A 10661-nucleotide genomic window follows, 5' to 3' on the forward strand; every position below is an offset into this window, starting at 1 on the left:
TATGTTATATGTATCTAAGGGATACACACACACAAACACACCTCTATCTATCTCTCGCTCTATATATGTAGACAACAGTATATATGAAACAGTCTTCCTGGGGTTTCACTTTCTCCAAAAACCCTTTCTGTTCCTCCACATTCTACACTTTACACAAATAAGAGGCACAAAAGGACGGTCTCTCTTTGTTGAACTTGTCCATTGTTTTCTAAATCAAATACCCTTTCAGGAAAAATGAACCCAAAACACCATATTGTTGCAGACTAGTCTGTTTTATTTACAATTAAAGATATAAATTAGTAAAGAATTCTCGTTAAACAACCAACAAAGATTGTATAACCATCAACGTTTCAAATAAAAACCAGGCAGAATTTATTTACAAAAAGTTCAGATTCCATTGCAATACAACTTGCATAAATTACTAGAAGCTTTATATCATTACAAAAATAAATATCAAATTTGTTTCCACTTTTTAAGTACTCAAGTTCTTCAATCACATTTTATTATCTCTACTGTGTACATCTTTTACAAATAAATTTTACAGTAAATCCTATCACACCTATAGAGTATATTCCGTGGCAATGAAGTGATCGATTCAAGATATCCTGAGAAAAACAGTTGGTTTTCAAAAGTCACACATACATTGGGAAACTATACTATACCAACAAACTCACATATGTCTGACAAAATTTTGTTTTAATAGAGACTGCAGATTTAATAGTGCTCTGTGGGTTCTTCTTTTATACAGTGGCACAAGATGTGATCCGGATTTAGAGATTCATTTTATATATACATATATATGTGTGTGTGTGTATATATGTATATAAGTATACACATATAAATATACACATATATATTTCATATATATATATATAAATATTAGCTTGGGGAGAGATGATGGCTTGCTGACTTTTTTCAAAGCAATTGTGACACCTACCTGTGAACCAAGGAAAAAACCAAATCATCCAAAAATCTTTCAGTTTCACGCTAGCATCGTTCAATTGCAAAAAAAGGAGGTATTCTGAAAAACTCAATCTTTTTCATTATTTTTGGAAAGACTAATTTTTAAACCTCTTAACGTTTAGAGAACCCTAAACTGTCAAGACGCCCCTGAACACAGGGCGAAGGGCGGTGTCCTTAATACCTACCCCGTGCCAGCGTGCTCTCCGTATTCTCATTGGGATCTTACATCGACACTGAGATTTTTGTAGTTTTAACAGAGTCATCCCCTTTAAAACCGAATCGAGAGAGGAGATGACTCCAAAGACGCTCTATTAATAAAATATATTTCATCTCAAGTTCTCCGCCAGTAGGCTTCTTTGAAAAGAAAACCCCAATCATAAAATTTTAATTGCTCTCTTTAAATTAAAGCAAACTCAATCGTCGAGGAAAAACAATCTGTTTTGATAATTATTAGGTGAATCGGAGAAACGAAGTAGGTGTATTCAAATAGCCTTTTCACAAAAGCAAAAGGAACACACGGACCAGAGAGGACTCGATGTAACGAAGCAAGAAATAAACGTGAAGCAAGTTTACAGCTGCACAATATGTCTTGGACCGGATCCCAAATGATCAGTGTAACAGAAAATGTTCCCACTTACTTGCATGGCTGTGTGATTGCACTTCTATAGGTAGGGTTGTACTCCTACTGTGCAGACTTCAGTGGAATCTGTCAAAATAGAACCGTCAGTTAGTCACAGGACACAGCCAGCTAACTAGATTATACAGTCCGCCCCGACTGTCCCACTTGCTCCGACTTCACAGTTAAGCCATTTGAGACCCTTCTTTATGTGCCACTATTTTAATTTGGGAAGTGGATCTTTTTAATTCCTGCCCTCTTCTCTTCCCCCCCCCCACCCACCCCCCTCATTCAGAAAACCGATTCAAAAGCCTTACCGGGGGTGGAAGGGGGAGGGAAGGGAAAGAAAAAGAAGATTCGAGTTGAAAGATTTTTCTACCGGGCAGGTTCCTGGTAGTAACTGGTATAGTTGGTTTCGCTCAGTCAAGCTAGAGGAAATGGTCTTTAACTCAGACCAGTCAAAGCCAGCGATATTTGATTTCACAAAAGTCTAGCATAAAAACAAGTGGGAGCTGGGTTTTTATTTAGTTTTGTTCTCCCCCCGCCCCGGCTTGTTACTTTTTAAACTTGCAGAGAGAGCTGCCCCTAGTTTTTAAAGAGATAAAGGGGGCTCCTTCTCCTTTTTTGTCTACTCAAGACACAGAAGGGGAGGGTTGTGAATTTTTCCAGAATTCCCTCTTTGTGGGGAGGGAGTTCTCCAAGAATATCGAATCCCCCCTCCCCCCTGGGAGGGGGCTCCTTCTCCTTTCTGTAGACTTAAGACACCCACATTAGGGGACGGTTGTGAATTTTTCCACTCTTCCCTTTCTTTGGGGCAGGAGTTCTCCAAGATTAATTCCCACCCTCCGGGAGGAGGAATTCCAGAGTGTTTCATTCCCACCCTTGAGGAGGAGGAGGAGGAGGAGGAGTGACACAATCTGCTAGTCCTTTGCCCCTCTTGCTGAGCGTTCTGCATCCCGGGGGCTTGGGTTTTGCTTTACCCGGGTCCCCCTAGGCCCTCTCCCTCCCCGGGAGTTATTTTTATATTTTTTTCCCCTGCGGGAACTGGAGGAGAGCAGGCATCCCTGCACTCACCTTTCTTGGACTCGTAAGCGGAGGGCCTGTAATGCGTGTCCAGCTGGTTAGGGCTGGTTTTCAAAGAGTCACCGTTCTGCTTGTGGCCAGCGCTCAATCCCTCGTTGGCAGCCACCGCTGCCGAGTTGTACCTCAGGATGCCCTGGCTCTGGAGAGCGTTAAAGTTTCCATAGTTCGTGTAGTTGCCGTAGAAGGGCGACGTGTAATAAATATGCCTGCCCAGGAGGGAGGAGGGAGGGTAGGCCGAGGCCTGTGCCCCGGGCAGAGGGGTCGTCGGGGGACAGGCCTGCTGGCCCAGGCCTTGGTGCTTGAGGTCCGAGGTGGCGATCTCGGCCAGGGACCACAGCTTGGGCTTGGCGGCGGGCTGGACGGTGGGGGAGAGCCGGTGGTCCAGGGCCTTGCCGGGGGTCGTCGGACGGTCCAGGACCGGCGCCTCCACGCCCGTCAGTGGAGACGAGGTCACGGGCTTCCCCGGTGGGCCTAGTCGCTCGCCCTCCTCCTCCTCCTCCTCCTCTTCTTCCTCCTCCTCCTCCTCCTCGTCCTCCTCGTCCTCCTCCAGGTCGTCGTACTTGTCCTTGGGCTGGGCCCCACGGCCGGTCAGCTTCTCCCCGTCCGATTCGGCCGAGCAGGAGTGGTCGGTCAGGGAGTCCACGTGCAGGCTGATCCCTGCGGACCCCAGAGGCCAGGGTCAGGTCCTGGGGGGGGGGGGGGCACAACGTCCACCCTGCTCCCCCCCCACCACCTCCAGCCCCAGGCTGACGAGTCCAGCGGAAAATCTGGGGGGCCCCGGGGCTCGCCTGGGCCTCACTCTCCAAACCCGGGGGGGGGGGGTCCCCGAGTGGACCTTTTCCACCCCAAACTGTTGACTCTCCCACCACCTGGACCCCAGGGGGAGCAGATACATGCACGCACACTCTCCCTCGCATTTGTGGGTGTCCTCACGTGTGCACACTTCCTGACACAAATGCACACGCGTGCATGCCTCCTCCTCCCGCTGCGACCCGCCCAGCACTCACAGGCACACTTCCTAACACAAATGCACACGCATGCATGCCTCCTCCTCCCGCTGCGACCCGCCCAGCACATGCATGCATACTCACACTCTCCATTCCCCTTCCTAACACCCGTATGCACACTCACACTCTCCATTCCCCTTCCCAACACACATAGGCCCACTCACACACTCCATTCCCCTTCCCAACACGCGCGTACACACTCACACTCCCCATTCCCCTTCCCAAGACACGCATGCATACTCACACTCCCCATTCCCCTTTCTAACACACGTATGCACTCTCACACTCCCCGTCCCCCTTCCCAACACACATATGCCCACTCACACTCTCCATTCCTCTTCCCAGCACACATATACATGCTCACACTCTCCACTCCCCTTCCCAGCACACGGATGCACGCTGACACGCCCCGGGGGAGGGGGACCCCCTTCCAGATCCACCCGTCCCGCGCTCACCTTCATCCTCCGCCGACGTCTCGTTGCTCTCCTGGGCCTTGTCGGGCCCGTCCTCTTTACTCCTCGCCCCCTCCCCTTCCTCCTCATCCTCATCCTCGCTTTTGTTCCTCGGGGCCCAGGTCATCTTGTTCTCCTTCTTCAGGCGGCGCCGGGCGTTGGCGAACCAGGTGGACACCTGGGTGAGGGTCATCTTGGTGATGATGGCCAGCATGATCTTCTCGCCCTTGGTGGGGTAGGGGTTCTTGCGGTGCTCCTGCAGCCAGGCCTTGAGGGTGGCCGTGGCATCGCGGGTGGCGTTCTTCCTGTAAGCGGGGTCGTTCAGCTGGTAAGGGTAGGCCGGGCTCCCGTAAGGGTGGTAGCCGATGGCCCCGCTCATCCCCGTCGTGTGACCGTCGTAAGGCGAACCCTGAGAAGGACAAAAAGGGGGATTAGCCGTTCGTTATGGCAGCCCGGCCCTCGACGAGTCACTGATGCCATTTATAGCCCCCACCCCAGCATCGATTTCTCCCCTTCGTGTTCCACTCCCGAAAGCGAGACGCCCCGACCTCCCCCAAAATTAAAAAAAGTCCCCCCCGCCCCCGACCCATTTGGAACCGATTTTTACCTCCTCCCACCCCTCTAGATCGTCGCCGCTTTAATCCTCGACCCTGTCATCTTTTCGTAATGAAACAGTCTCCCAGATCGTTTTGTTCCATTAAGGCATTAAGGGGGGAAAAAAAGGCCTACAGGTAGTTTCTTGATATCTAAATTTCTTTCAGCCGTTCAACTAATGCCCTCCCCGCCCTCCCCCCCCCCCCCACTTTTTTTTTTGGCTATAGAAAACACAACAAAGCCACCACTTAGCAATTCACTGCACTAATGCATTGCAAATCCAATTTGCAAATCAGAAGATATGCACCGTTTCGAATTGTTCAAATGCGATGCAATTAGCATTTTAATTCGCCCTTTAACGTTTAAATTGCGCTTATTTAAGCCCTGGTCGTGCAAGAAAGTTGCCGAGATGGCTGAGGGACCGGCTAACTTTTTAGCCCGTCTAGGAATTCTGCGGAGGGTGAATAACAATCGCAATTTCCCCTAATGATCTCAACGGGCAGAAACCCCCTCCGCAACTTCCAGCCACGGATCCCCAGCTGCTGAAGGGGGGGAAAAAGTCCAACGGGAAAGGTCTCGTATGGCCTCCACCGAGATCGTGAGACGACTCATCTCGACTATTTAATACCGATCCATTCGTTTACTAGACGGCTACAATTAAAAGAGGAAGAGAAAGCTGAAAACGTTTGTGGAAGACGGTGCTGCAAAATCGCAATGAAAAGGCCGGTGGGGGGGGGGGGGGGCGTGAGACTAATGACAACAAAGTGAAATCCGAGGCCGCCGCCAACACAACCATCTTGTGCATAAGCGGAGCTCCCAGATAGCAAACAGATGCTCCTTTTCATCCCCTAAAATCCAGTTAAACCATTAGCACAAAAGCATTGAAAGTAAATAAAAACCGCACGGGGAGAAGTAGCCAAAAGCTTCATTCGGGGCCCACTAAAACACACACACACACACAACACCCCCAAAGACGATGTGAATTAGCCCATACTCTTCTCTTTTTTTTTTAATGAAAAGGCCTGGAAGATATTGGTAACGGATCTGGGCGAGGTAGCAGATGATCTGAGGGGCTTTGCGCTCGCCCACTCGGCCGGGCAAAAAGTAACCCCTCAAAGCCCTTTTCCCTGCACGTTTTCTTTCTTTTCTCCACTTTGGGGTTCCCCTCCCCATCACGTCGGTGGCCTCGGAAGAGCTCCTCTTTTTCTCTTTGGTTCTCTCTCCTCCCCGTCCGCCCGACCACCTCTGTCGTCCGAGAGCCCAGGGCCCTGAGTAGAGGGCGGGTTCCCCCAGGGCGCAGCGCAGTGTTGGAGCTGGGGAGGGTGGGAGGGGAAAGGGAAGAGGGGGGGTACCGGGCGATCTGGGGGGTTTGCGCTCGCCCACTCGCCCAGGCGGAAAGTAACCCCTCGAAGCCCTTTTCCCTGCACGTTTTCTTTCTTTTCTCCACTTTGGGGTTCCCTCCCCATCACGTCGGTCGCCTTGGAGGAGCTCCTCTTTTTCTTTTGGGTTCTTCCTCCTCCCCGTCCGTCCGTCCGTCCACCTCTGTGGTCTGAAAGCCCAGGGCCCTGGGTGGAAAAGTAACCCCTCGAAGCCCTCTGCCCTGCACGTTTTCTTTCTTTTCTCCACTTTGGGGTTCCCCTCCCCATCACGTCGGTCGCCTTGGACGAGCTCCTCTTTTTCTTTTGGGTTCTTTCTCCTCCCCGTCCGTCCGTCCGTCCACCTCTGTCGTCTGAGAGCCCCGGGCCCTGGGTGGAAAAGTAACCCCTCGAAGCCCTCTGCCCTGCACGTTTTCTTTCTTTTCTCCACTTTGGGGGCTCCCCTCCCCATCACGTCGGTGGCCTTGGAGGAGCTCCTCTTTTTCTCTTTGGGTCTTTCTCCTCCCCGTCCGTCCGTCCGTCCGTCCGTCCGCCTCCGTCTTCTCCAAGCCCAGGGCCCCGGGCAGAGGGCGGGTTCCCCCAGGGCGCAGCGCAGTGTTGGAGCTGGGGAGGGTGGGAGGGGAAAGGGACGCGGGGGGAGAGGAGGAGGAGGAGGAGGAGGAGGAGGAGGAGGAGAAGGAGGAGGAGGAGGGGGGCTGTGTGCGGTAGTTACCATGTAGGAGGGGAATCCCGCGGCCGGGTCAGCGGAGTACTGCAGAGGGCCGGTGAAGCCGCTGACCGCCTGGGCGGTGAAAGCCGCCGATCCCGGGTAAGGGCTGAAGGCCGAGCCGGAGGAGGACCTGGCCAGCTCCTCGCCCCTGGGCGTCGCCAGCGCCGAGGCCCCGTAAGCCGGGCACGAGTAGAGGGCCAGGGAGCCGGGAGGCTGGTAGAGGTAGCCCTGAGGATAGGACATGACCGCGGCCGGCCGGGGGACGAGGGGGCGACCGGGGACGGGGCGAGGGGGCGCAGCCTCTCCAAGGCGGCCGCTCCTCGGCCGGCCGGGGAGGGACAGGCCGGGGGTGGGGGGCTTTAGTGGGGACCCCCCATCCACCGGCCGGAGGGGGGGGTCCTGGGGAGGCGGGGGGGGGAGGAGGAGGAGGAGGAGGAGGAGGAGATAGGGTCGGGCCGGTCCTCCGACTAAGCGGGGCGAGGAGAGGGCATGGGGAAGGGGAGGAGAGGGGGCCGGAGCGGGGCGGCCGGGCTTGGCGCAGGAGGGCGGTCGGCGGTGGGCTCTCTCGGTGGTCCCGGTGGCCTCGGTGGTCCCGCCGGCGGTGGACTCGGAGCTCAGACCCCAGTCTCCTTCCCCCGGCGCCCGCGAGCCTGGATTTGGGGGGAAGGATGGACGGGCTCCAGCCAACAGTCGAGGGAAGGAGCGCTCCAGTTTCCCAGGGACATTGGAAAACGGAGCTGTCCGTCACCGAGGCTTATCTGCATATTCGGGCGGGCCCGCCCCCCTCCTCTTCCTCCTCCTCCTCCTCCTCCTCCTCCTCTTCCATCCTCCTCCTCCTCCCAGCCTGGGGAGGGGAGGGGTCGGGAGGGTAGGGACGGGGAAGGGAGGAGGAGGAGGAGGAGGAGGGAAGCGCAGGCTTTTGTAATGCAAGCCACCCTCTCGGCCGGCCAGAAAAGGCGCCGGGGGAGCCAAAGGATGAGCCCGCGGACGTCCACCGGCTTTCCCGAGGCCCGAGCGCGCACAACTCTCACGCACGCATTCACCCGCACTCCCACCGTCACTGGGATCCCCGCACCGCGGCCCCCCTCCCCGTCCCCCCGCAGACCCAGACGGGCTCTCACGGACATCCAGTCTCTGCGCGCCCAGCTCCACTTCCAGCGACGTCTGCTTGGCGCGCACAGTCCCGTTTCCACAGACAGGCCCTCTTGCCCACGCATTCCCCCTTCCACGGCCTTCCGCTCGGCGCGCACATTCATTCCCGTTTCCACAGACATCCGCTTTCCGCGCCCGTTCCCACTTCCACAGACATCCGCTTTGCACGCACATCCCCACTTTCATAGGCGTGTGCTTTCCGCGCACATTCCCGCTTCCACGGGCATCCGCTTTGCGCACACACTCCCCACTTTCACAGACATCTCCTCTTGAGCACACATTCCCCCTTCCACGGACACGTCCTCTGGCACACACATCCCCACCTCCACGGACATCCGCTCTGCGCTCCCATCCCCACTTCCACAGACATCCGCTCTGCTCCCACATCCCCACTTTCACAGACATCTCTTGCGCATCCACCCGCACCGTAATCCCTTGCACACTCACACACGCCCCCCGATGCGCGTTCCCACGCTGCCCGAGATGGGTTTGGGAGGGGGGCCAGAGCCAGGGCCTACCCTCGGTCCGGCGGGAATCCCACCCTACTCCCCCTCTCTGAACCCCGGACTCTCGAAGCTAGAAAATCGGATCTCTCTGCCGGCTCCCAGCGCGGATGCAGTTGGGATCTGGGGGGGGGGGGGGTTGGGAAGCAGAAATCGGGATCTCTCTGGGGCTCGGATGTATTGACCCTCCCCCAGGCCCCCCGTTAGCCGACGATGATGATGAAGTTTGGGGGCTGGCTCTGGAGAAGGGGGCGGCCAGGTGATGGAGGGACCCGGCTGGGTTTCAGGAGCCATCAGAGCCAACATCCAAGCCGCGATGATTTTATAGCGGGGGTGGGGTGCAGGGGCGGGAGGACTGTTCCTGCCAACGACGGGGACGATCTCGGGGCTCCACTCTCGCCGTGTCCGGAATGACAAGAAAAAGGAACTTGCCCCAGCGGGGACTTAGAGAAAAGGGCGAGGATTCACCCGGCTCCAGGACTTGAGCTTTTGTTTGAGATCTGGAGTTGAAGTGGTGACTCGCGGAGGGCATGGACCCCTTTTTTGTCCCGGTCCCGGCCTGATCTTCTCCCCTTTGGGATTTCCTCTCCCCCCCCCCCGCCCCGGTCACTACCCTTCGCAGAGCGTTTCCAGCCCCCGACCTAGACACCCCTGGTGGATGCCCACCTTCTGCCACTCCTAGCCACTGGGGCTTCAGGCAGGGCGTTAGAGCGTCTCTCTCGCCCATTCTCTCCATCTCTTCCTCCCTCCGCTTTCCCCCTCCCCCTTTTTCCCTTCCTTTCGTCTAGCCTATTCATTACTTACGCGGAGGCTCCCGAATTTATCACTCTGGGCTCTAAATCCCCAGTTCCGGTCCTAGGCGTTTATTGAAACTCCAGGTTCTAATGAACTGCTCAGAGCACCCAGCTTTTATTTAAAAAAAATGGACTCAGACGCTGCGTTTACCCAGAAAATTAAAGCCTGCAAAGGAAAGCCCGTGTTATTTTAACTTAACATTCACTGTTGTCGAAAAACGGCTCATTAAGCCTCTTCTTCACGGCCCTTGAGAGCGCGTTTACCCCGTATTTCAGCAGATAAAAATACTTTGACCAAGTGAATGGAATCCGGCTGTGTTTTGGGGTTCTTGTTGGGTGTTTTTTAAAATCATTTTTATAAAATACTACAGATAATTACATTGGGTCGGACAGAAAAAAAAATAATAAATCAAATCAAGGAGCTCTAGGGAATTTATTAGAAACCAACCGGAGGATAAGATGGCAACAGCTGACACATTTGTTGGTGAGCAAAGGTAACTTATTTTTAATCAACTCAACACGACGTGAATAACACGGGGCCCCGTGAAAATGTAAGTTTAATGATCTTCCTAATAGAGGGGGGGAGACTTTTTAGAAGCCGCCGAGGGTCTAAAGCGAACCAACCAAGTCCCCCCTTTAGAGTTTGGAAGGTTTCGGGCAAGATCGCAGTTTCGAATGATTTTTCTAAATTTTTTTTTTTTGGCCGGAGACACTCCCACCCCAAAATCCTCTCACCCCCCTCAATCCCCGATCCCCGAAGACTTTTCTCTGCATTGGTGCACGCAGAAGAAATCTGGCCGCCAGACACGAGGGGTTCATTAATATACAGATCTATGAGATGGCCTGTAGGAAATGCAGCCTTCAAAATAAAATGCGGGGCGGGGGCGGGGGGCAAGAGGGTCGGTACCAACAGGTATCTGTTAGATTTCCTGAGATTTTTACACCTTGTCCATTCGTTGCGCGTTGCCAGCGAGGAAGAAAATAGTGAATCGGTGACCGCCAAGATGTTCAAGGAAAGACACATCGTTGCTACTCGATGTCACCCCTCTCCGTCTCCCCCTCCCCTTCCCCATTTAGCCATTCGTGGAGATCTAGACGTATTCTTCGCAAGCCCCAGGAAAACAGAAGTCCAAGACGCCGGAGCGCTCTGCAGTGAGCCGTCGTATTTAAGCAGTCCTATGAAATAATCGATACCCTCCATCTCAACCGAATAAAACATTTGCTAGGTTCCTCACTCTTCTGCTTTCGGTGGGGCGCTTTCCAACGGCCGAAGCTGGAGGTTGGGGCAGCCAAAAATTAATTATCCCATCATAAAGACAGCCTCGCATCTTCTCTCTAAGTCAGACCGAACAAGTCGCAAACTGCAGTTTGCTTTGGCGTTCTTTATTTAGGAAGGGGAAACCCATTCTTTC

At 54.1% G+C, this 10661-nt stretch overlaps 1 protein-coding gene across 2 annotated transcripts; it reads right to left on the reverse strand.

Moving 5' to 3' along the window:
• Positions 1-250: 250 nt before the first annotated feature.
• On the reverse strand, positions 251-7114 carry IRX2 (iroquois homeobox 2). 2 transcript variants are annotated; one of them, XM_029054094.2, is made up of 5 exons: positions 6804-7114; positions 4125-4530; positions 2654-3319; positions 1602-1669; positions 251-937 (listed from the first exon to the last, which is right to left on the reverse strand). In XM_029054094.2, exons 1-4 carry the CDS (start codon positions 7041-7043, stop codon positions 1626-1628), a joined length of 1356 nt encoding a protein of 451 aa, XP_028909927.1. In that variant the 5' UTR covers positions 7044-7114; the 3' UTR covers positions 251-937; positions 1602-1625. The 2 variants fall into 2 exon arrangements, with proteins under 2 accessions (XP_028909927.1, XP_028909926.1); XM_029054093.2 differs by having other exon boundaries at positions 251-1669.
• Between the last annotated feature and the right edge of the window lie 3547 nt (positions 7115-10661).

This window comes from Ornithorhynchus anatinus, chromosome X3 (genome assembly GCF_004115215.2).
Source record: "Ornithorhynchus anatinus isolate Pmale09 chromosome X3, mOrnAna1.pri.v4, whole genome shotgun sequence".
Lineage (NCBI taxonomy): Eukaryota > Metazoa > Chordata > Mammalia > Monotremata > Ornithorhynchidae > Ornithorhynchus > Ornithorhynchus anatinus.

What these genes read in the sequence shown, in the direction of transcription:
- IRX2 (XM_029054094.2), bottom strand. Translation starts at nt 7,043, where the DNA reads ATGTCCTATCCTCAGGGCTACCTCTACCAGCCTCCCGGCTCCCTGGCC. An exon ending in CGGGATTCCCCTCCTACATG is followed by an intron (nt 4,531 to 6,803) that starts GTAACTACCGCA and finishes TGTCCTTCTCAG; the next exon opens with GGTTCGCCTTACGACGGTCA. An exon ending in GACGTCGGCGGAGGATGAAG is followed by an intron (nt 3,320 to 4,124) that starts GTGAGCGCGGGA and finishes TGGGGTCCGCAG; the next exon opens with GGATCAGCCTGCACGTGGAC.